This window comes from Trachemys scripta, chromosome 1 (genome assembly GCF_013100865.1).
Source record: "Trachemys scripta elegans isolate TJP31775 chromosome 1, CAS_Tse_1.0, whole genome shotgun sequence".
Taxonomy (NCBI): domain Eukaryota; kingdom Metazoa; phylum Chordata; order Testudines; family Emydidae; genus Trachemys; species Trachemys scripta.
The window spans coordinates 5,996,780-6,022,925 of record NC_048298.1 but is presented as its reverse complement, the minus strand read 5'-3'; the positions used below and the strand labels follow the sequence as shown (position 1 = coordinate 6,022,925).

At 45.2% G+C, this 26,146-nt stretch overlaps 1 protein-coding gene and 1 long non-coding RNA gene across 2 annotated transcripts in view; one reads left to right on the top strand and one right to left on the bottom strand.

Moving 5' to 3' along the window:
• The window catches only part of LOC117874261, a 14,009-nt gene extending 7,071 nt beyond the window's left edge, over positions 1-6,938 (bottom strand). Inside the window, exon 1 of the long non-coding RNA XR_004644929.1 lies at positions 6,627-6,938. This is a non-coding gene — a long non-coding RNA (uncharacterized LOC117874261). The remainder of the gene's footprint in view (positions 1-6,626) is intronic.
• Positions 1-26,146, top strand: part of NET1 (neuroepithelial cell transforming 1) — a 77,024-nt gene that overhangs the window by 29,151 nt on the left and 21,727 nt on the right. The window contains exons 2-3 of the mRNA XM_034764178.1: positions 10,120-10,186; positions 14,252-14,311. Coding sequence (XP_034620069.1) covers positions 10,120-10,186; positions 14,252-14,311 — 127 coding nt within the window. The remainder of the gene's footprint in view (positions 1-10,119; positions 10,187-14,251; positions 14,312-26,146) is intronic.

Sequence of the window (26,146 nt, the reverse complement as noted above, 5' to 3'; positions counted from 1 at the left end):
TCTGTCTGTATTTGTGCAAGTTTCTTCATGAGGTTGATAGATTTCCATTCCATACGGCTAAATGCAGTGCCTTGCATGGTGTCAAGTATCAGAGGGGTAGCCGTGTTAGTCTGAATCTGTAAAAAGCAACAGAGGGTCCTGTGGCACCTTTGAGACTAACAGAAGTACTGGGAGCATAAGCTTTCGTGGGTAAGAACCTCACTTCTTCAGATGCACTTGCATCTGAAGAAGTGAGGTTCTGACCCACGAAAGCTTATGCTCCCAGTACTTCTGTTAGTCTCAAAGGTGCCACAGGACCCTCTGTTGCTTCATACAACCATAGACTCTCTAGAATGTCTGTCTCTGAAAATGAAAAAGAAAATCTCTGCTCTCCTGCCAGAGAAGAAGTGGGAGATTTGCTCCTTTGGTTTTGAAGGAGGTCCAGAACAACCTTACAACCCATTCACTCATCAAATATATTTTTCCAAGAGCAAAGTGCGCTACAAAACATGCCAGATGAGGTGCTGCAACAACTGTAAGCCAAAGAAACCGCCCTTGTGCACCAAACACAGTAGGTCACTCACAGCTTTGGAGCAACCAGAATAGTTTATGGATTTGGGGGGGAAGGGGTGGATTGCTGAAACTGCTACTGGAAATTCATTATCATTTTTTTCCTTTGTAGAGAGGCTAGAAGCCATATCCTAGTAACAATTGTTAGCGAGTATAGCATTTAATAAATCTTGGCTTGGAACAGCTATCCCATTGGGGAGGGAAGCCTGAAGGAAAACTGGAAGGAAGATCCTTGGACCATAGCGGAAGTCTGCAGTGAAAAGATATAAGAGAATTTAAGGGCTTGTCTTCATTACGGGCTAAATCGGTGCTGCAGCGGGATCAATTTAGAGGGTCTGTTGAAGATGCGATAAGTCATGGAAGACAGTCTCTCACCGACATAGCAAGGTGTAGACACCACTGTAAATTGATCTAAGCTATATCGACTTCAATTATGTAACTTAATTAGTGTAACTTAAATTGACTTACCTCATTAGTGTAGACAAGGCCTTAGTGATGAAATTGTGGTCAGTGTATGGGGATTGCCATATTTATTGGGAAAAGATGGCCAAGTCACAGCTATGTGGAGGTCAACTTTGCAATTATCCCAGGATAGCAATGTCTGGTTAATCTACTCTGGCCTTATCTGCTGATAAGGTCAACAGTGATAGCTAACCTCTTCAGACAAGTGGCCATAATGTTCCACCGAAACAAAAAAGCAAATTTTAAAAGAGAAAACCACAGTTCCCTCTCAGCCTACACCCTCTTTGTGGGTTAGACATGCTCAAGGTGGTTAAGGAAGCTTCCTTAAGAAACAGAATTTGTTCCAATACAGATCAACAATGTAATGGCTATTTCAGGGTGTCTGAAAAGTACAAGAAGTTTTGAGATCAGTAGTAGCAGCACAGGGTCCTATCCAAGTAGGAGTTGGATGTAGGTTTTTTTTATGTTCTCTTTTTAACCGCATCACCCAGCAGACTTTTTTTCATGGCTTTGCTATTTGAAAGCTCAGGCTACTACTAGAATTACTAATTACTGATTCTTGCCTGCATATTTATACCTGCCTCTGGAAATTTCCATTACACGCATCTGACGAAGTGGGTATTCACCCACGAAAGCTTATGCTCCAATATGTCTGTTAGTCTATAAGGTGCCACAGGAGTCTTTGTTGCTTGTGCCTTTTGAGATCTCAAATGAAATGTCATTCACTAGGATAATCTGTTTCAAAATGCTTGTATTCCTGTAATATACATAATCAAATAGCATTTAACTGATGTGAATGGTTTGTATTTAAACCGAAGACCAAGCTGCGGTAAAAACAAAAAAAGGTTGGGCGTGAGAGGGGAAGGAAATAAAGAATTGCTGCCCCGTCTAAAGAATTTATTTTGGATCTTTAGTTGGACTTAAGGTTAAGGGAACTGCCAGATCAAAGTGTTTCTGCAGTTTCCTGGATGAGCCATGAAATGTAAGTACAAAGAATGGGTGCAGACTGACTAAATGGTGCTGACTAAGTGGTACAGATTTAAGTAAAAAAAAAAAAATAAAAAAAAACATGGAGGAAGAAAGCTACATGAAATACGAGTTGGAAAGAAGTTGCATTCGCCAGGATAGGTACAGGCTCCCGTGTGCTAATATACTTAAGGTTGGAAGGATTTGATTTTTATCAGTAAAGGTCAATATCACCATACACATCCAAACAAACAAAAATATTTCCATCAATAATGATAGAAATTTACAGATTGACAAAGTAAGAAAAATGCTGCTTGACAGCTTATTAGATATCGTCATTAAATAATTATTGTCTAACACTCCCATAAGTTCCTGCAACAGTGAACATTTAAATGGATCATCAGAAAAAATACATCATCTGTCAAAATTGTTGTTGTGTTGTTTTTTTTTTTAAGTTGAATTCTGCCAAGCCTATATATACTCTAGTCCAACAAATCCAAATCCAAGATGGGATGCCCATCTTGTACACCTTTTGGATTTTTACATATGCTATTCTGGTCAAACAGGATTAAAGGCACGGAGACCTGACACTCACAATATTCTATACACAGTCTTTTTTGCCCCACCCTACCCCCAACAAGACTTGAAACAAAGAAGACTTTCTTTTTAGACAGTCAAAAAATCAGTATAAACATGCATAAGTAGCCATTATGAAAATAATTTGACCAAAACATTTGGTTTTCTAAGATCCTCCTAGATGATTACAGGAACTATACTGCAGATGTACCCATCTGCAATGTCCGCGTAGCTGGCAGGCTCACAGAAATGGCTGCATGTTGCTGAGCACTAGTCTTTATCCCTTTTGTGCTGGAATTTTGAAGGACATCACCTCACTTAGTTTTGAGATGAGATCGTTGGCCTAGATCAGGGGTGGCCAACCTGTGGCTCCGGAGTCACATGTGTCTCTTCAGAGGTTAATATGCGGCTCCTTGTATAGGCACCAACTCCGGGACTGGAGCTACTGGCGCCAACATTCCAGTATGCCGGTGGGTGCTCAACCCCTGGCTCTGCCACAGGCCCTGCCCCCACTCCAATCCACCCCTTCCTGCCCCCTCCCCTGAGCCTGCTATGCCCTCACTCCTCCCCCCTTCCCCCCCAGAGCCTCCTGCACGCCACAAAACAGCTGATCAGGAGGTGCGGGGAGGGAGGGGGTGCTGCTGGGTGGGAGATGCTGGGAGCGGGTAGGGGGAGCTGCTGACATATTACTGTGGCTCTTTGGCAATGTACACTGGTAAATTCTGGCTCCTTCTCAGGCTCAGGTTGGCCACCCCTGGCCTTGATAGTTTCTGCTGTTGTCTGGGCTTGAATTCTGAGGGCAAATTTTATGTTCTCATAGCTCCTGTTGACTTCAGTAGAAGCCACTTGTGTATATCAGAGGGTCCTAATGTTTACTCCAGGAAGACACTGAACAATGACAATACTTCCTTAGACATGTAATCTGTCACGCTTGATTGTTTCACATTAGAACCAATCTGCTAGGCTTTATCTTCAGTGATATGTTAAATAGTAAATTGCCCAAACTTCCACCAGGAGGGTTACTGGGGCCACTTGTCTCCTCCCTGCTATGTTGCCAAACCTAGTTTGGTCCCTTTTGCCTGCTTAAATATGGGTGTCTGATTTTGTGAGTCCTTTGCAGATTACCTTTCAGATTCAATGCTAACGCCCCATTTTTCCTTTTTGGATTGCATTTTGGCAATTAAGCTGCATTTTCCTTTGGCATGCAGATCAGGACTTTAGTAGGCAACACAATTTTTAATATAGAATCATATGTTTTTAAGCAATGTGGAAAAGGTAAGCATGGCAAGACTGATGGAATTATTTTTGGCTGGTTTTGGTAAGCACCTAATTTCCTTAAGCAGAGACAGGACACCAAAGCAGATTTCTCTATACTTTTGGGGCCGTCTCAATATCCTTTCTCTAGTTTGGAGAGCTTTGCCTCCGGAGTATAGTTGCAGCTCTTACATCTGGAAAATGTTTAACTTGTTCACCTAACCTCCCCTGTTCTCCCTCCAAAGTTAATCTGAACCAAGGGAAAAAACGTTCCTTTAAAACAAAATGCTCCCTGCTACAGCCTACTAGTGGTCACTTTTCATTGTTCTTACAAGCCCCTCGTTAACTTGGAGAAAACACCTGGTGCATGTTACTTGTATGCCTGTCTTTCCTCAAGCTGTATCCGCTCAGTCTATGCTGAAGGGAGGGATACTGGGAAGAACAATACAAGATAATTATCTATTAAGAGGAGTCTCCTTTCAGGAATCAGAATGAATAACTAACCACAGGTACTAGTCATTCACTTCTGGGTTTCTTAAGGGAGGGGTTACTTTTCTGGAACACTCAAGTTATTCAGGAGAATTGGTCTCTAAGGGTCTGTCTGCACTGCCGCTGGAAGTGAGCCTCCCAGCCTGGGTAGACAGACTCCCACACTAGCTTGGCTTCAGCTAGTGTGCTAAAAACAGCAGTGTGGATGTTGCAGTTCTGTGGGAGACTCAAGCCAGCCACCCAAGTTCAGATGCAGGGGGGTCAGGTGAGCTTGAGAGCCTGAGCTGCCACTCAAACCACAACATCCACACTGCTATTTTTAGTGTGCTAGTCAAGCCGAGCTAGTCTGTGTCTGTCGTTCCCAGAGCGTGTCTGTTTGGGGATGTTATATCAGATTAGTTTGTTCACTCTAAGTGCAGCAGTTTAACTATATCAAACTGAAGTGCTTCCACCCTGCTTTGTTATGGTACCTTCCTTGTTAAGCCTTGCATCCATGCACCTCTGCGCTTGTTCAAATTAACAGTGCAGCATTCTGGGCAGATATACTATGGTGCAATGTGCTACTGTACAATTCTGTGCTCTGATTTTTTCTTGCCATGCATTGTGGGGTGCCTATGAAAAGCTACAGGAAATCTGGGGCTTGGGGTCAAACTAACAAACTCCCATAATTCCTCTCCTGGCATCCCATAATTAAGCTATATTTTGCCAGTGCCATTTTTGAACAGCTGTCTGGCAACATGGAGAATGCATTGCTGAGCGCCACAATCCTGATCATGAACAGGGTGACACATCTGTATTGACAGTCGCTTAGGCAGATGGATTTGGCTCTGTGGCTCCATATGGCTTTGGATGCCTTATGCCGCAGCAATACAGCTGCAGGAGGAGGAGAAGCAGATAGATGAAATCAAGCCGTTACTTCTGCAGGGCGTTTATCTGGAGCAGCTTTACTCAGTGGATTACCCTTTGGGCTCAGTTGACTAGCACTGGCAGGTGGGACAAGATAATGATGCAGAACTGGGATGACCAGCAGTGATGGCGGAGCTACAGAATGACAAAAGCCACTTTCCTAGAAATCTGCAGAGTTCATCTTTGAGCTTCTCCTCAGCATGGAGAAGCATGTGGCTATCGCTGTCTGGAAGCTTGCCACACCCTGTTGCTACCGGTCAGTAGCTAACCCAGTTGGCTGTTGGTAGCTCAACCACTGGGGCTGTTGTCATGGATGTTTGTAAGGCTATGACAAGGGTGGTGCTATGCCATGTCATAAAGATTAACAATGCACAGGAGGTTATTGATGACTTTGCACAGATGTGCTTCCCACACTGTATGGGGTTATTGATGGGACACGTGCCTATCCTTTGCCCCCTACACCAACCTAAAGACTTCACCAACAGGGAGGGGTATTTCTCCCAGGTACTGCAAGGCTGGGTTGATCACCATAGAAAGTTCACTGTTATTAACATGGGGTGGTCTGGAAAGGTCCAGGGTCTTTAATAACTCAAGCCTGTTTTCTGGAATGACCAAAGGAATTTTTGCACACTCCACCCCCACAGACTCTGTGGTCATTAATGGATCAGTGGGAGCAGGAGGTGGTTCCCCGTGAAACTTGTCAGCAGAGTTCTATCAAAATATATAGTGTTAACAAATGTAGCACCTTCTCTCCACCTGGTTGCCTTTAATGCCAATCTGCTTACAGGTTTTGATGGACAGGTCTGGGTTCTTCTGTATCCCGCCACCCACTCAGCAGGGTGTATCTTCTTTATTTTTCCCTATGAATTTATTTGGCGGTGCCTTCACCTACCTCGCTCCTGCCTGGCAGGGTCACCAGGGCAGCTTGGGAGGAAAATTCTAACCACAGGGTAACCCTCACTTACTTGCCAGATAGTTGGAGACTCCCAAGAAATAATCAAATACATACAATGTATTCAACACAGTAATTATATTAAACAGGAGACAACTGTAACATAACAAGGTAAAACACTATTTTTAGGGTCACCGGTGCCCATGCTGCTGATACCCCTGACTTTCCCAGTCAGGGGACCTGATGTAGCAAATGTAAGATTAGTGTCCTGTTGATATGCATACTTTGTAGGGGTCCTTGCTGACCTATGACCAGGATATCTTCTCTGCAGTGGTTTAGCAGGGTGGCCGACTGGCTTCAGTATAGCCCAAAGGACTCATAAGTGGGAGAAGGTGGTAAGTCCCTCCACAGGTTTAGTACACAGCAGGTTATAAAATCCCCAAACCCTCACTCCCTGGCTTGAGGACACAGTTCAGGGAGTAGGGGGTCCCCAAAACAATTTCCCTGACTAACTAGAAGATGGTTCACTCACAAACTCCATGAATGATCCTCAGGTTCAGAGCTGACTCTGGACTCCTCAGTCACTGCAGAGGGGCTGATCTCTGCTGGCAGGGATCCTCTTCAGGCAGGAGTCGGGCTGCTTCAGTCCCAGGATTTCCCCTCCCCACAAAGGGGTGCAGGGCTCAAGGTGCAGGTTACACAACTACACTAACATCCAAACTGTAGTCTCCCAGCCCAGTGTCCAGACACACTGCTCACAGCAGGCCTGGACTAGCAGCCAGAGCAGAGCTGACCGTGTGGTGACTTGTCTCACCTAGGGAGCTGGAGAGCTAACTCAGCCTGGCTGGGGAAGTTTCCCAGGAAAACTCTACAAACTGGGAGTCATCAGGGGAGAGGGAAAAGCCCAGCTGCGGGATCTGCTGTCAGGTCCCTAGAGGCCAGTTCTCAGGGGGAACCCTGCATGCAGGCCTGGGACTCACTAGCTCCCCACACAGCCAGTCCTGCCCTTGCCCTGGCTGGCTCCAGACTGACTCAAAAATGGCTTCTCCCCTTTCCTGAACTCCCTGGGACAGGCCTCTCATTCTCTATTGGTTGCTGGGCAGATTCTGGGTCTGCTTTGGCTCCCCCTCCCTACCAGGGACAGTGCCTCTCCCTGAGCTGCCAGCAGACAGAGCCCCAGGAATCTAGGTCATCTCCTTCGGGGTTACACAAATAACGGGGGGGGGGGGGAATTACACTAATTTAAGATTTTTGCTTGGTTTTGTTTTTTGCTTTGTTTTTTTTTAAATTCAAGACCAATGGAACTATGACATGGCCAAGTGACCGAGTGCTCACAAATTCTGTAGGTGATGCGCTTCAAGGTGTTCATCTCCAGAATGGTTGATTGTTGTGGGAAAGACCAGTAATTAGGATGGGGTGCAGTGCTGGACCTTTGTAACAAAGATGCTCCATCACAGCTGTTTGCCTCTGCATCATGTCTCTTTCCAGGGCCATGTGCTCCATTTCAGTCCTGTGAATGCTGCAGGAAACTATCACTCCACATGTCTGTTTTTGTGGCCCTCTGTTGGGATGCAGTCACTATTTCCTCAAAAATATCCTCTATTGTCTTCCCCAACCCCGCTATTGGAAGTTTGTCAGTCTCTCAGTCCTTTACGCATGGACCATGGCACTGTAGGTGCTAAGGGAAATCAGAATCTGTAATAGATTGGGTTAAACATTTCAGTCCAGTGAACTGGAATTTTCTGATGAAACTATGTTTTGTCCAACATTTTCAAACTAGCTCTAGTCACAAGCTCACAAAGAAAACGCAGTACAGTAAAATCTTCCCTATTAGCTGATCAACTGGCTATGTCAGAAAGAGGGAGCAACCCATTGTTTAGGACTGGTAGTTTGAGATGCAGAAACTAAACTTGGGCAAAAGTGCCTCTTAATACAATGTCCAGAATAAATTAAATGTTGCTGGAAATGTACTTTAAATCCACCAGACTGTGAAATTTGGAACACAACTTGTTCAGTCAGCATAGTGCTAGTACTGTAGAATGATTTAGATTAGGGATCTCAAACTCAAATCACCACAAGGGCCACATGAGGACTAGTACATTGGCCTGAGGGCCGCATCACTGACACCTTTTCATATAAAGGTACAAAAGCCCCCTCCTCCCCGTCCCCCACTGCCCCCAGTCCCGCCCCTACTCCACCCCTTCCATGAGGCCCCGCCCCTGCCCCGCCTCTTCCCCGCCCCATTCCAAACCCTTCACCAAAGTCCCCATCCTAACTCCGCCCCCTCCCTGCCCCTATTCTAACCCCTTCCCCAAATCCCCGCCCCTGCCACGCCTCTTCTCCGCCTCCTCCTCTAAGTGCTTGGCTCCCTGCTCCTCCCCACTCCGTCCTGGAAAGCGCTAAGCGCTGCCAAACAGCGGGAAGCGCTTGGAGGTAGGCAGAGGAGCAGGGACGCAGAGTGCTGGGGGGCTAAGGGGAGCGTCAGGTGCGGGGAGCTTGGTGGCCGCAGGAAATAACTCCGCCATGTGTTTGAGACCCCGACTTAGATGGATACCATGGTGGGGTGTCCATATCGATCCCAGGATATTTTTATTTAACTTTGTTCTGAATATATTGCTTTTCGACAGTTTTGCTTTGTTGATGAGGATGACTTATTGTAAGAGCAAGCCTCAATTCTCAGTTGCAAGTTTATGCAAAAGCTGATAGCCTCATTTTCAAGATGCAGAGGACCTGCAGCTTCCATTGATTTCATCTCCGTTGAGATTGGAAAATGAGACCAGATGTTTTTACTTCTCTATATCAGGATTGGTGTGGGATGTTTAGTTTCCTAAACTTGTATAGTTAGGAAAGTTATCACTTACTGTAGCTGATCGGTTCAGATTTTGACCTGTTTAGTCATGCTGACTCATATTGTTTCATTGTGCTCCCCTGTCTATAGCCATCTGTTGTTTCTCATTTTTTACTTTGAGAGTAACCACTTTGGGGCGAGAACCATCTCTGTTCTGTTTTTATACAGCACCTTTTACAATGGGGACCTGTTCCTTGCGGAGGGCTCGTGGGCACTATGGTAATATAATAAATAGATGGCAAATGGGGGTGAGGTTGAGGTGCAAGAGGTGCTCCTCTTGCCCCAGACAAAATTGCTCATAAGGAGTGGAGTATTCACCCACTGGCTCTGTGGCCTGTAATCCTTTAATCCAGAAGCCCATCAGAAGAGAAGTCTGAGACCTTGTATACACTACAGATTACTTCGGTATAATTTATGTCGCTCGGGTGTGAATAATCCACACTCCTGAGCGATGTAAATTATACCAACCTAAGCACCGTTGTAGACAGAGCTATGTCAGCTGGAGAGACATAGCTACTGCTTCTCTTAGATCGTCTCCATCACAATCGCTGCTGGGTCCAGCTGAGCCGCAGTAAGTGCTGTAACGTAGGTGTAGCTTGAGTCTCATGGTTTTCTTCATACGGGAAGTTTTAGGGGATTTGGCACCTGAGTTGGATTCTCAAAGTCCTGGCAGGGTCTTCTCTGATTAAGTTAAGAAGTAGCAGCCTTCTGATCTGTCAGGCAACAATCAAGGTTGTTTGGGCATCCTCTCAAATCGTAGCTCTCTTCAAGTTACAGTTGTGCCTCTGAGGGAGAATTCAGAAACAAAAGACTGAATCTCAGATGGTATCCTCCTAGTATTGGTTATTTTTTTTAGCATGGTCTACCCCCTTGGGATGGTTCTGTTCCAGGCCAGGTTCCATCCATTTGGAATGAGGTACTTCATGTTGGACTTCTATTGTAAGTTGATTACCTTGAGCTGAAAAAATCCACAGGAAATGTGTTTTGTCACAGAGGTTACAAGTATTTAGAGCTGATTTGGGACACTTGCTCAAATTTGACAGGGTTAGCATGGGATGTTGTTACACCACAGGATTTTAAAATAACTAAAAGGGAAAGGGGGGATGAATTGTAGCTACTTTCTCAGTTGCTGAAACAACCCAGACTTTATTTACCTTTATACATTCTCAACTCACAGATATCCTCTGCGACGAGGCAGCTCTTTCACATTTCTAACTCCTGGGCCCCAGTGGGACTTCACTCTGGTGAGTAAAGCATGCACTGTATTTGTATATCAAAAGCTTGTTAACAATCAGAAATAATCTAAATAAGGGTCCTTCTTCCTCGATAAGGAAGAAAGAAACATATTGTTTGTTCTCTTTCTGGTTAGGCAAATACGAACGCTTCCTCACTGAGACATTCCGAGACTCTTGAGTAGCAAGTGAATCGTACATAATAGAGCTGATCTGCCTTGTTGGCCTTCACTTGATTGTATGCTTGTGGCTCTCTGAGTGTCAAGATGGTACTTGCTGTTGTTTTTATTTAGGCTTCAGCTTTTGCTCACTTAGCAGGGTAAATGTGACTGAGCTGGTACTCGAAACAGGATTTAGAATAGGACTACAGAAGTAACATTTTGTAATACTGAAAAGCTGTAGTTTATTTATGGGTATAATAACTGAAGCACCCATAAGCCTTACTGTGGTAACCCTTGTCCTCTATTCTCCCTATTGCCATCTTTGGTTTGCTTTACATTGGTCACTCTTCAGGGCATGGGCATTGAAGTGTCATGTATGTTTATGAGGTTGTGTTAATAATAATATAGTGAAGTAGGGGAAATAAAATGCTGACTTTTCAAAAAAAAAAACTTTCTAAGGTTTTATCTGATGGTTACAGATTAACTTAATATTCATTTTTGAATCGCAACGATTAGCCCTACAAATTATATCCTCTCAAATGATCCTGCTCTAGGGTCACATATTGAAAGCATTTGACGCAATGAACTTATTTATCTCTATTGTCTATGTACGTTTTTCTCTGCTTTTTTGGCTGTTTGTATACTAATGTTTTATTCTCTAACTCTAAATTAGAGTTAGTGTTACTAGATTGCATACCCCACCAATGTAAACTGCAAAAATCAAGGAGACTGGTGTTGAATGAGTTAACTGTTTATCTGCACTCTGCCATCAGTTCCCACTATCAATCTCAATTACCTGCTCTTAATCTCAGTGCACATAGTTTCTCCTTCATCCTGAAGAGCCAATGGGCACCCTAGAACTTCAACTCTACTCTGGAGGCAGCTTCTCTTTCTGGCAAGCTGCTTGTGACTTGCTAGAGACAAGTTCTGGATGGATCTCAGGAAATATTTCAGACTGGGACTTTCCTCCACAGAATTATCAACTGTAAAGAGGGTTCATGTATATAGAGGACGTCCCAATTTTACTTAAATGAGCTTGGATAGGTGACAAAAACAGCTAAAAGAGGGCATGGATAATGGAGGATGAATCCCCGAGTCCTGTTGCCCACGAGTCCCCACCCTTGCTACAGAGTCTATGGCCACATCTACAGTTGGAAGGCTTTGCCAGTATAGTTACACCAGCAAAGTACATCTAGTGTGGATACCCGCAAAACTAATTTTATCACTAGAGCTTATTCCAGCCAAGGCCCCTCCTTCCCCAAGTGAAATAAGCTATGCTGGTGTAATTGCATCTACACGAGGGTATTTTACTGGCATACCTATATTGGTCACCCCATGACACCTCATCACACCCCTGAGTGACATAGTTATGCTGATGAAGTTTATAGTGTAGAGCTGGCCTAGTTCTCTGGTTCCAGTGGGCAACAGAGCCTCCTAATTCAAACTCCTTCCCTACTTCTATGCCTGCATTAGCCCTCCTCTTTCAAACCTTCCAGTGCCTGTACACAATCAGGGCCCAGGGGTCTGTGGGTAAGTCATATTGAAAGTTAGGTTGAACCTTGACATTGATGTGAGACCTGCTCATTGGAAACCTTCGCATGTTCTCGTGTTTGAAACCAATACTGACCATATTGTTTTTAGAGAGGCAAGTTGGGTAGGGTGACCAGATGTCCCGATTTTATAAGGACAGTCCCGATTTTGCGGGCTTTTTCTTATATAGGCACCTATTACTCCCCATCCCCGTCCCAATTTTTTACACTTGCTATCTGGTCACCCTAAAGGTGGGTGAGGTAAAAGATGTTACCTCACTCACCTTGGGACCAACAGGGCTACAACAACACTGCAAACAACATATTGTTTTTGTTACAAGAGACATTTGTCTGAAAACAAGGTCTTTGATCTTTGGGGAGTTTCGGTCCTGATGCACATTCCTCACCTAAAGTTCTATTCCTCTTCAAGGACTCCCAGGTTGACAATAAGCAGCAGAAAGGATCTTTGTTCTTTAGGTATTTGCCAGCTATTTTCATGGTAATACAGAATGAGTGGGGGGAAATGGGATGACTAGAATTGTTTGCAGAGTTTTGTTTGCTTTTCTATGACATATTACTGGATCTCTACATTCCACCCCTAAGGGTTATTTAATGCCCTAATACTAATGGCATTCTTTTGTGTCTGTCTTTATGCTGTTTTGCTTACTTGTTTTGGAAAGACTTTTCCCTCAGAGTTTCATTTAAAAAATGCTCATGCTTTTTTCATTACCTCTGTGGTAGCCTGAATAATACTTCCTGACTTTTTTACAGTCTAATACCTTTCATAGAAATATATTTTCCACATGACCTGAGTTTCTCAAGAGGGTTTACATATCATGTCTTTGATTGTGACTATTGCTAGCCAGACACATAATGTCATAAAACAGTATTCATCATGGTTTTCCTTCTGCTATGCTGGTTAAGCCTTCTGGTTTGAGCAGTTTGAACAGGTGGGTTTTTTGGAATCTGTTTCTGTCCTGGTGCCATGTCAGAATGATACAGCTGGCTCTGTTTTGAAACTATGTTGGGCAGGGGGAAGATGGGGAACTGGGCAATGCAGTACTTATTACCCAAGTCTAGCCAGTTTAAAAACAAAACCTTGGCTTTGCTTCAGAGCCCGGGGTTGGGTCCAGAGCAGTGTATTGAAGACATTAATATACTTGACTTGCATAAAGGGAGGGGGGAATCTTGAAACCAAAAAGATGTGGTGTCTTAAAGTCTTGTATTGTTGCAAGTTCTAGTCAAAAATCTATTTTGAACTTTTTATTGAACTTAACCTAAAAAACAAATACGTACCTGCACACATTATCAAGCCAGCCAAAAATCTCTTCTGAAATAATGACATTGAGTTCCGTATAAGCCTCACAAATGAAATGCTATACATAAATATTTTATAAGAAGCTTTTCCTCAATCAGCAAGTGGACCTCAGTCACCCTACTGGAGAGTTTGTGTATTGTCTTTTAGGACTAAAATATTCAGACAGAATATAATGACTGAAATCCTTGGAAACTCTAACTTCTGCTTGGTACTCTGGTTAGATTAAACTGCTGAGGAAGGTAAATACTAATGAGAGCTAATGGATTTCTGTACTTTTGTAATTAATATTTAAACAGAAATTTGTCTAATATCTACTGATAAGAAGACTTATCGGGGTGGGAAAGAGTTGCCCAGTGGTATAAATGAAAATACTGTAAAATAAAGTGTGGGGTTCTTGGAACTAGAAGATATCCTCATACCCAAGTTTTACTCTCACCAACATTGCTGGGATTTTCAAGGCCTCTTTAGGCTCCTCTGAGGAGCCCATCCATGCAGGTGGGGGTACGTCTTGGGGAATAATGGTATCATCTAAGTCCCCTTCAGGGTTCTAAAACCCCAACTCCCATTGACTTTCAGTGGGAGCTGGCACCAGCTGTAGCCCACGAAAGCTTATGCTCTAATAAATTTGTTAGTCTCTAAGGTGCCACAAGTACTCCTGTTCTTTTTGCTAACTCCCTTAGACTCCTTGCAAAATCCCAGCTATGTTATTAACTGCTGAGCTTGGAAACCATAAAAAGTATCTCATTTCATTAAGTAAATACCTGAATCCATTCAAAGTGCTAACTGTCACATGAATGCACTTCAGTCTCCATTGCTTTAGTTTTTCCTTGTTGTCTTTTAGTTCTTTCTTCACACTCCTAATTATGGGGAGCATAAAGGAACAAGTAAACTTATAAGTGTATGATTTGTGGATGCCATTGCAAAATTACTCGTGCAATTATTTTCACCCACAGTTCTGCAGGTGCAGTAAGGAGGGCATCCTTAGGTTGGTTTCAAAATCAGGCCTTGTGTATTAGCATATATATAGTATAATCAAATGGTTAGATATGACTGGTTTCTTTTATTACAGAAAAGGAAGCGGCGAGAGAAAGATGATGATGTTGTCAGTCTCTGCAGCCTTGATTTTAAGGTAAGTCAAGCATTGTATTGTTCAACGTATTGTTCTATCAGGTTCAATTGTCCTGCTATTGTAGTTTAGCTAGCCCCCAGAAATTCCCCAATGTTTAATGTCTTGTGAAAGAAACCCAAGGAAGCGTATGAACACGTTCAAGTGATGGGCACTCAAGATGTAAAATAACAGTGGTAAAAATGACACTTCAAATTCTGCTTTAATTCATATTTCACTTAGGCACACACTATTGCACTTCAAGCAAACTGGACTTTATGATGTGTGTAACTCTTTCATATAGAAAACTTAATCTTTTATAACAGTGTGTTTAAGGTTAAAATGTGACTCAAGTAAATGTTCTGGGTGTTTAGAGTCAGAAATCTGCTTCCAGGCAAACAATCCAAGCCAATTCTTTGGAAAGGGAAGATTGCTTGTTGTAGTTTAGCTGTTCTGACTATTTGACTGTAAGCGAATTCTCAGAGTAGGGGGAGAAAGAGGGATGAAATATTCCTTCTGGGAAGTAGTAATTTTTGAGTTCATAGCTAATTAGTCTATATGGCTTTTTAATCTTGATTTCTATTTTTTTGGTGGGGGGTTGTTTGTCCGACCAACACTCACCTCTCTATATCCTTTGTTGCCATGATTATTTTTGTGATTGTGCACTATTTTATTAACTTCCCTATGCTGTGGTTGCGTGTCAGTCACAGCTTGCTGCTTTCCAGGAATGATCACTTCTATGCAGAAAAAGGCCTCTTCTACAGTGGAGTCACTGCTCTGGACAAGTCTCTCTCTCTCCCTATATTTTTCTGGTATTTCAGTACATGTTCCTTCAAGTCAGGGCAAGAAAGAATATCAGATAGGGCTGCTGTGTCACAATGATATCTACACATTGGTTGAGTTTGGGGTGGGGGGGGGATTCGGTACCAAATTGATGTCATTTTCAGGGCTTGTCTATGCTATGGGGACTACAGCGACATAGCTATTCTGCACCAACCCCATAGGGTAGATGAAAGATACAGCAATGATCTGTCACTGTAGGTAATCCACCTCTCCAAGCATTGGTAGCTAGGTCAAAAGGAGCATTCTTCCATCAACCTAGCTGTGTCTACACCAGGCATTAGGTCGACATAGTTTTGTCACTCAGGAGTGTGAAAAACACTCCTGAGTGACAAAACTATATCAACCTACATTTTAAGTGTAAGCCAGGCCTGTGACTCCTCAGATTTTTTAGGAGTGGTATGTTCAGTAAACGTACCAGCAGAAGGAACTTAAAAAAAAAAAAAACCTCCATTCTGCTGGATTGGATAGAAATATCCACGAATTATGAATCACATCCACAGCGGTGGATCACTGGGGAGGTGAGGGGGGAAATTGAAAATTATAGGTAATTTATTTGCCTTATAATAGTTTTAATAGAGACTTCTGCAGGAAGGGAAAAGTTCCAGAGCACAAGGAGTTAAAAGCTCATACTGTGTCTTTTGTTTAACTTGACCTTTTACCTTGTTATTTTTAAATGGTTAGGCTATCCGTGACACTCTTACTTGATAGTTCTGGAGTCGCACCTACAAAATACACTCAGGCACCTTTTTAAAACTTTTATTTATAGCTCTGATACTAGTTACGGTACAGCCTGTCCATAAGTTGTGTGTATTTAATGTATGTACGTGCCTTTTAACACAATTGGCAAGGTTTAGAAAATCCTTAAAGCCATCAGAGTCCAAGCTTTAGGGCAGTGGTTCCCAATCTAGGGACGCCGCTTGTTCAGGGAAAGCTCCTGGCGGGCCAGGCCAGTTTGTTTACCTGCCGTGTCGCAGGTTCGGCCAATTGCAGCTCCCAGTGGCCGCAGTTCGCCGTTCTCGGCCAATGGGAACTGCAGGAAGCGGCGGCCAGCACGTCCCTTGGCCCGCGCCACTTCCTGCAGCTCCCATTGGCCAAGAACGTCGAACCACAGCCACTGGGAGCTGCGATCGGCCGAATCTGCGGACGTGGCAGGTAAATAAACCGGCCTGGCCCACCAGGGGGCTTTCCCTGAACAAGCGGCGCCACTAGTTTGGGAACCACTGCTTTAGGGTAAAATTTCCAGCAGCACTTAAGCAACTTAGGTTCCTAAGTGCCTAAGCAATTTTTGAAAATGGAACTTAAGGTTTGTCTACATGCCCTGCAGTTCGGAGTAGCGGCATGTGAATGGCAGTGCGTACCAAAGTGCTGCACTGTAACTCCCCTGTGTGGATACTGTGGGAGCAAACTAAAAGGCACATAGTTCGCATTAGCATAGTCCTGTTTGAAGAGGATTACATTAATGCGAGCTAGGAACCTTCTAGTTTGCTCCCACAGCATCCACATAGAGGAGTTATAGTGCAGCATTTTGGTGCACATTGCTATTTGCACCCCCATAAACAAAACTGAACCACAACAGGCCAGTTTAGACATAGCCTGAGCCTCCTAAGTGATTCTGTAGGGTTACCATACGTCCGGATTTTCCCGGACATGTCCGGATTTTTGGGCCTCAAATCCCCGTCTGGGAGGAAATCCCAAAAAGCCGGATATGTCCGGGAAAATAGGGAGGGGTGGGGCCAGGGGCCGGAGCCGCTGGGGCCGGTGGCCGCCGGCCTTGGCCGGGGCCACTTGGCCAGAACTGGGGCCCGAGCCGAGCAGGGCTAGAGCTGCCGGGCCCAGGGCGGGCCGGAGCCGCTCGGCCGGAACCAGGGCCGCCGCCCCAGGGCCCGAGCCGAGCCGGGCGGGAGACGCCGGGGCCAGAGCCTCTTGGCCTGGGCCGGCCGGTCGCCAAAGGGAGCTGCTCGGCCGGGGGGCGCGGACTGGGCCACGTCGTGCCCCGCCCCAGCCCCAGCTTACCTGCTGTCTCCCTGTTTCAGGCTTCCCGCAAACATTTGATTCACGGGAAGCAGGGGGAGGGGGAGGAGCAGGGGGACGGAGTGTTCAGGGGAGGGGGCAGAGTTGGGGCGGGGAAGGGGCGGAGTTGGGGTGGGACCGGGGCCCCGTGGAGTGTCCTCCTTTTTTTAAATTCAAATATGGTAACCCTAGCTTCTGAAAATTTTGTCTTTAGTCTCACCAAATTCATGAGCTGTTTTATCTAGATTTTGTAGCTATTACAGTGAGTAGGTAAAAAAAAAAAAACACCACACACACACACACACACACACACACACACACACACAAAAACTGGCCCCATAAAACCTAGCTATGTCTGTACCATGTGAATAAATTGTAAGGCCAGATGGGACTATTAGGATCATTTAGTCTTACCTTCTGCATAACACAAGCAGTGTACTCATCCCCATTTTACAGATGGGGATCTGAGGCACAGAGAGACTTGCCCAAAGTCACACAGGAAGTCTGTAGTGGAGCAGAGAATTGAATCCAGGTGTCCCAAGTCCCAGGCTAGCACCCTAACCACCGGAGCGTCCTCCCTTAAATTAAGTATATATAACTTTTAATGTGGAGGAGTAATGACCATATCTTGTACAGGCAGGTAATATTTAACCTGAATTTTAGGATTTAGGGGGTGTCCCTTAATGTTATTAAAAACTAAAATGTTCTTGTTCAGTGTTCTATGTGCCAATAAATATCCAGTATTCTAGATTAAATGGAGGAGCTTTTGATTTTGTTTTTATCCCTCTCACTCCCCTGAAGTTTTCCCTCAAACTTTTAAAGATAAACTTAAAATAGGCCAAGTTTAAGCTGTTTACGAATGTTATACTTCTCCCACTTTTGAGGCACACAAGAAAGCCTTTGGTGACCTCAACCCTTCCCTAGCCTCTTTAGTGGGCGTAGCAACCATAGACACTGTTTTGTCATGCATTTTAACTGTTCCCATTACTTTTTCTGAAGTAAATCCTCCACTTGTACAGCACGCTGCATTGTCTCTGTACTGTTCTGTAAAGGGTGGAACGATTCCTTTAGAGAGCACCTAGGCTGTGGGTTCTGAAAGCATGTATTCCGATGTTTATTAGCAACCAGATTATGACCTTTCTGTATCTGATAGGGAGTAGACCAAGATTGACGGTATATCTTGCCAGAAGCAAGATGAAGCCATGCTGAGTAACATTCATGAATCAAGTCTTGCCGGGCCTACAGTTCTTTAGTGAACATGGGTTGCTAACATTTGGGAAAATAGAGTTCTCCTTAGGTGCTTGGGTATGTGAAGGTACAGCTTTGGAAAAGGGAATTGTGCAAAGGAGATACAAATGAGCCTTATATTCCTCTCCAACCCTTACTTTTATGGGACCATCTCATGTGAGTAAATGTTACTCAATATGAGGAAGGGCAGAGCTTTGTCCACACTAGCTGTAGAGCTACATCAGTATCGTCAACAGAGGGAAATTATTGCCAAGAAACTCTAGTGTAGACAGTCACGGTCTTTGAAGAAAACAGGATGGACAAGACCTGAATTTCTAATGTAGAAAACAAGCTGAAAAACAAAATCCCTTCTCAGGCCACATTCTTCTTATTCTCCAGCACTTGGAATCTTTAAGTCATTACTGGATGTTTTTGTAAACAATATGCTGTAGTTCAACCATACATTAATTACTGGGTTTAATGCAGGAATTACTGGGTGAAATTCTATGGCCTATATTATGTAGCAGATCAGACTAAACGATCACAGTGGTCCCTTCTGGCCTTAAAATTTATAAATCCATGTGTCATAATGATGTACAAAAGGAGCATAAATCTGATTCTTCCCCCCTCCCTCTCGCACTCCACCCCCGCCAACTGCAGATGCGTTTTAAAAGAGAACCATATCAACTTTTGTCAGGTGTCGTAATGTAAATTCATGCAACAACTTGCCCATTCATGAGTTGAAAAAATGTGTTTGGAAATAAACGTTAAAACTAGCATTTCTGAGATTGGCTGCTAGTCAGTACCACACCTCCCTATAACATTTGAGACATGAGCAGTACAGGAGCTTATAGCAATTGTGTAAACAAATTTCTCACTTGTGGTAATACTTTGCTGTTGAGACAAATTTTATATTTCATAAATGTTACAGGCTTCTACAGTAAAGTTCTTCTAACGTTGCATCCATATTAGCGGGATGGAAACTGATTTATGATTTCATATCCTGGGATCACATACATCTAGAGTCACAAATATAAATATTGCGGTAACTGTCTGCCAACAGAGGTCTCAAATGCTAATTTTAATTAAAAATTGAAGGACAGGAAAAAAAACATCTGGTCTAGTTCACTTCTGTTGTGTGGAATATTTGTAATTGTTTATTTTTATTCAATTCCATTATAATTATAGAGCCTTCTCATCATACCAATAAAATTCAGTATTTCAGACTGCGTATAAACACTTCATGTGACCCAGTAATCTACTGATGTGTCATGTACTACTTTTGTCTGTTTTCAAGTATACTGCTCCGAATTTTTGACATAGAATATAAATATCTGCAATGGAATGTTAAACACAGATCATGGCCAGTAAACAATTCGACTATACAGATGATGGTGGCTGACTTTGTTCAAGTTACAAAAATACAAAGAAGCATGAGATTGCTTGAATGTTAACATGAGTTCGTATTTATTCAAGTACTTGCGTGTTACGCGTGACAGTATATATGAGATGTTAAAAATAGCTAATTAAAACCAGTATTTCTTCTTCGAGATGTGTTGTTCTTGTCCATTCAACTTAGGTGTGTGTGTGTTCGCCACAGGCACCAGTGCTGAAAGTTTTTCCCTCAGCAGTATCCGTATGGGAGCGGCTCTGGCGCCCCCTGGAATGGCGCGCACATGCCACAGTATATATGGTGCTGCCGGTTCCCCTCACCCTCGGTTCCTTCTTGCCGCCAGTGATGGAGCTGGAACTGTGGCTGCTTCAGCTAGTGCTGTTGCTGCTTGTTCGTACGAACAAATTATCTCTTGTATTATAGTGTATATAGTTTTAGTGTTTATAAATCCCTTAGCTATAGTTAGAGACTTTGTAGGTCCCAAACGGGACTTTGCCTCGAGATGGGGCATGCTCCAGTCTCCAGGTTTTAAGCCCTATGATCGCTGCAAGAGGCCCATACCCATTAGTGATCGACACAGCAGTTGTCTGCTTTGCTTGGGCGAAGGACACATTAATGAGAAGTGCAAAATTTGCAAGTCCTTCAAGCCAAGGACTAAGGAGGAGTGCGGTATTCGTTTAAGAACGCTCCTTATGGAGTCGGCCCTCACCCCAGCACCGGAGCACGCTCCGACTCGGCACCGAGTACCATGATCTACCAAGTACCATGACCTACCGGGACCCGCAGCGCCCCACTGGGACCATCCACTGGCCAGCACCGGTCCCCGTCCGTGGCTCCGACCAAGAAGGTGGGGCGAGGCCGGGCTCCAACCTCCCGCAAAGGAAAGGATAAGACTGGGTGTGAGCAAGGTCCCATGCCTGGCAATTCTTCACCCACGTCAGGATCTCAAGCCCAAGCTCTGGTGGAGCGGTGTAGTCCAGCCTGCTCTCTGCCGGCCACCTCGGATAGCGACAGAGGCCTCGGTCAGCTCCGGGTACCCTCTATCCCACAGATCCTTCAGGCGGTGCAGGAGATCATGTCCCTCCTGGTCCCATCCACACAGGCTCCTGTGGTTCCCCAGTCACACTTTGGTCACCACTTCAACAGCACCATTCCCCGTCGCGGGGAACATCCCACCAGCGCTCGCCCTCCCATAGCCGCCACACATCTGACCGTGAAAGGCAGACACAGCACACCCCCATTCTGTCCCTGAACCTTGGGCACAGGCAGAGAGGCTCGAGGTGCAGCTCACCGGCCACTGGGCACAGATCTTTGGAGGCATGCGCCTCCCCTTCCTCCCCAGCAGGAGTACTGGTCCCAGCACCCAGTATCTCCGAAACCACGATACTGGTCCAGGGACCCGTCGCAGGATCTATGTTACCATTCCTTGTACCGTCACCGATCCCCGAGGAAGGCATCACCGCATGCGAGTGCTTCTGGCACTGGGCCCATTCTGACTCCCATTCCTGTTTCTCATCCCAGTACCGCTTGTCAACTGTGAGATGTAGATAGCCAGCTCCAAGCCGTCATGGATCTGTCGAGCGCTACCGGTCCCTAAGACCTCACTTCAGATTGGACTCCGGGTGGAGTGACTGGCACCGGTCAGGTCAGAGCCACTGATCCGCTCTGTCCTGGTCTCCTCGGAGCGACCGCTCAGGATCCAGCCCTGGTTCAGAGTGAGGTTCCCTGACGGCGGGACAAGCTCCGGTACTGGTGATACCAGCTACATTGTCGGCACCAAAACCAGCACAGTAACCTCAAGCACAGTGGCCGGCGCCGTGGTACCATGGAACCCGTGCGGGTTCACCCAGCCCTCCCGGGCCGCCCGCTCGGTGTTCGGAGCCTCGGAGAGACCAGCTGCCTCTCTCTCCTGCCCTCCTCCTTAAAGCCTTGGGTGTGAGGACCCCACAAGTTCAAGAGGGAGCAGGGGAACAAGCCACTGGGCCACCAGTGGTTGTGCAGAACCCTACGGCACCGACATCATCTTCGTCATTGCCAGACAAGGCTATAATGGGGCCCCCTTCCCCCGGTTCCTCCAGATGATGCTAAAGCGCACGAGGAACTACTGAAGAGGGTCTCTGCCAACCTAGGTCTTCAGGTGAAGGAGCTAGAATAGCCTTCAGACTCTCTGCAATATCCTCTGCTCCACAGCATTGGCCAGGGTGGCTCTGTCCCTTCATGATGGGGTCTCTAAGATCACTAACGCCCTGTGGCAAATTTCCTCCTCTCTGCCACCTATCTCCAAGAGGGCTGAGCGCAAGTACTTTGTGCCATCCAAAGGCCACGAGTACCTGTACACCTACCCTGCTCCCAACTCCCTAGTGATAGAAGTGGTTAACCACAGGGAGCGACAAGGTCAACCCAGGGCTACAGCTAAGAACAAAGACTCCAAGAGACTAGACTTGTTTGGGTGTATGGTTTATTCGTCCTCCAGCCTCCAGTTGAGGGTGGCCAACCATCAAGCCCTCCTGGGACACTGATTTTAACATGTGGCAAGCCATGGCCAAGTTCAAGGGCTCTCTTCCTGAGGCTTCTAGGAAACAGTTCTGGCTATTATAGAGGAGGGCACGACTGCGGCCAGGGCGACGCTCCAAGCGGCATCGGATGCAGTGGACACTGCTGCCAGAACCATGGCCTTGGCTGTCACCATGCGCCGGGCATCCTGGCTGCTCCTTTCTGGCTCGTCCATGGAGGCTCAGCAGTCGATGTAAGACCTCCCCTTCGATGGGCAAGCCCTGTCTGTGGAATAGATGGACAATAAGCTCCATGGCCTAAAGGACTTCGGGAGGTATGCTGCCTGCCGGGGGCCCGTATCCGAGACGTTACGGAGGCATTGTCGAGGATTATCCAGCCCTCTGACTACTACCCCATGCTACTCATCCATGTGGGCACAAATGATACTGCGCGGTGTGACACTGAGTGGATCAAGAGTGACTACAGGGCTCTGGGAGTACGGGTGAAGGAGTTTGGAGCGCAGGTGGTATTCTCTTCAATTCTTCCTGTCAAAGGTAGGGGCCCGGGCAGAGACAGATGCATCATGGAGGTGAATGCCTGGCTGCGAAGATGGTGTCGCCAGGAGGGCTTTGGCTTCCTAGACCACGGGATGCTATTCGAGGAAGGACTGCTAGGCAGAGATGGCGTTCACCTTTCGAGGAGGGGAAAGACCCTATTCGGACACAGACTGGCTAACCTAGTGAGGAGGGCTTTAAACTAGGTTCGACGGGGACAGGTGAGCAAAGCCCACAGGTAAGTGGGGAACATGGAGACCGGGGAGATGGGTCGGAAACGAGAGGGAGTGTGGGCTATATTGGCAGAGAGAAAGGAGAGTCAGGACAAAACTGGGAGGAAAGATCAAACCAGTATCTTAGATGCCTATATACAAATGCGAGAAGTATGGGGAATAAGCAGGAAGAACTGGAAGTGCTAATAAATAAATACAACTATGACATTGTTGGCATCACTGAAACTTGGTGGGATAATACACATGATTGGAATGTTGGTGTGGATGGGTACAGCTTGCTCAGGAAGGATAGACAGGGGAAAAAGGGAGGTGTTGCCTTATATATTAAAAATGTACACACTTGGACTGAGGTAGAGATGGACATAGGAGACGGAAGTGTTGAGAGTCTCTGGGTTAGGCTTAAAGGGGCAAAAAACAAGGGAGATGTCATGCTAGGAGTCTACTACAGGCCACCTAACCAGGTGGAAGAGGTGGATGAGGCTTTTTTCAAGCAACTAACAAAATCATCCAAAGCCCAAGATTTGGTGGTGATGGGGGACTTCAACTATCCGGATATATGTTGGGAAAATAACACAGCAGGGCACAGACTATCCAACAAATTCTTGGACTGCATTGGAGACAACTTTTTATTTCAGAAGGTTGAAAAAGCTACTAGGGGGGAAGCTGTTCTAGACTTGATTTTAACAAATAGGGAGGAACTCGTTGAGAATGTGAAAGTAGAAGGCAGCCTGGGTGAAAGTGATCATGAAATCATAGAGTTTGCAATTCTAAGGAAGGGTAGAAGGGAGAACAGCAAAATAGAGACAATGGATTTCAGGAAGGCAGATTTTGGGAAGCTCAGAGAGCTGATGGGTAAGGTCCCATGGGAATCAAGACTGAGGGGAAAAACAACTGAGGAGAGTTGGCAGTTTTTCAAAGGGACGCTATTAAGGGCCCAAAAGCAAGCTATTCCGCTGGTTAGGAAAGATAGAAAATGTGGCAAAAGACCACCTTGGCTTAACCACGAGATCTTGCACGATCTAAAAAATAAAAAGGAGTCATATAAAAAATGGAAACTAGGACAGATTACAAAGGATGAATATAGGCAAACAACACAGGAATGCAGGGGCAAGATTAGAAAGGCAAAGGCACAAAATGAGCTCAAACTAGCTACGGGAATAAAAGGAAACAAGAAGACTTTTTATCAATACATTAGAAGCAAGAGGAAGACCAAAGACAGGGTAGGCCCACTGCTTAGTGAAGAGGGAGAAACAGTAACAGGAAACTTGGAAATGGCAGAGATGCTTAATGACTTCTTTGTTTCGGTCTTCACCGAGAAGTCTGAAGGAATGCCTAACATAGTGAATGCTAATGGGAAGGGGGTAGGTTTAGCGGATAAAATAAAAAAAGAACAAGTTAAAAATCACTTAGAAAAGTTAGATGCCTGCAAGTCACCCGGGCCTGATGAAATGCATCCTAGAATACTCAAGGAGCTAATAGAGGAGGTATCTGAGCCTCTAGCTATTATCTTTGGAAAGTCATGGGAGACGGGAGAGATTCCAGAAGACTGGAAAAGGGCAAATATAGTGCCCATCTATAAAAAGGGAAATAAAAACAACCCAGGTAACTACAGACCAGTTAGTTTAACTTCTGTGCCAGGGAAGATAATGGAGCAAGTAATTAAGGAAATCATCTGCAAACACTTGGAAGGTGGTAAGGTGATAGGGAACAGCCAGCATGGATTTGTGAAGAACAAATCATGTCAAACCAATCTGATAGCTTTCTTTGATAGGATAACGAGCCTTGTGGATAAGGGTGAAGCGGTGGATGTGGTATACCTAGACTTTAGTAAGGCATTTGATACGGTCTCGCATGATATTCTTATCGATAAACTACGCAAATACAAATTAGATGGGGCTACTATAAGGTGGGTGCATAACTGGCTCGATAACCGTACTCAGAGAGTTGTTATTAATGGTTCCCAATCCTGCTGGAAAGGCGTAACGAGTGGGGTTCCGCAGGGGTCTGTTTTGGGACCGGCTCTGTTCAATATCTTCATCAACGACTTAGATATTGGCATAGAAAGTACGCTTATTAAGTTTGCGGATGATACCAAACTGGGAGGGATTGCAACTACTTTGGAGGACAGGGTCATAATTCAAAATGATCTGGACAAATTGGAGAAATGGGCTGAGGTAAACAGGATGAAGTTTAACAAAGACAAATGCAAAGTGCTCCACTTAGGAAGGAAAAATCAATTTCACACATACAGAATGGGAAAAGACTGTCTAGGAAGGAGTACGGCAGAAAGGGATCTAGGGGTTATAGTGGACCACAAGCTAAATATGAGTCAACAGTGTGATGCTGTTGCAAAAAAAGCAAACATGATTCTGGGATGCATTAACAGGTGTGTTGTGAGCAAGACACGAGAAGTCATTCTTCCGCTCTACTCTGCTCTGGTTAGGCCTCAGCTGGAGTATTGTGTCCAGTTCTGGGCGCCGCATTTTAAAAAAGATGTGGAGAAATTGGAAAGGGTCCAAAGAAGAGCAACAAGAATGATTAAAGGTCTTGAGAACATGACCTATGAAGGAAGGCTGAAAGAACTGGGTTTGTTTAGTTTGGAAAAGAGAAGACTGAGAGGGGACATGATAGCAGTTTTCAGGTATCTAATAGGGTGTCATAAGGAGGAGGGAGAGAACTTGTTCACCTTAGCCTCTAAGGATAGAACCAGAAACAATGGGTTTAAACTGCAGCAAGGGAGGTCTAGGTTGGACATTAGGAAAAAGTTCCTAACTGACAGGGTGGTTAAACACTGGAACAAATTGCCTAGGGAGGTTGTGGAATCTCCGTCTCTGGAGATATTTAAGAGTAGGTTAGATAAATGTCTATCAGGGATGGTCTAGACAGTATTTGGTCCTGCCATGCGGGCAGGGGACTGGACTCGATGACCTCTCGAGGTCCCTTCCAGTCCTATAATCTATGAATCTATGACTCCCGCACGACCCTTAAAATGCTGGGCCTGTATCTTCCCGGCCCTGCCTGCAAGCGATTTAAACCACAGTAGCCTCAGGGCCGGGGATCCACCCTCGCCAGCAACCTTCCCATAAGAAATCCAGAGGCTACAAGA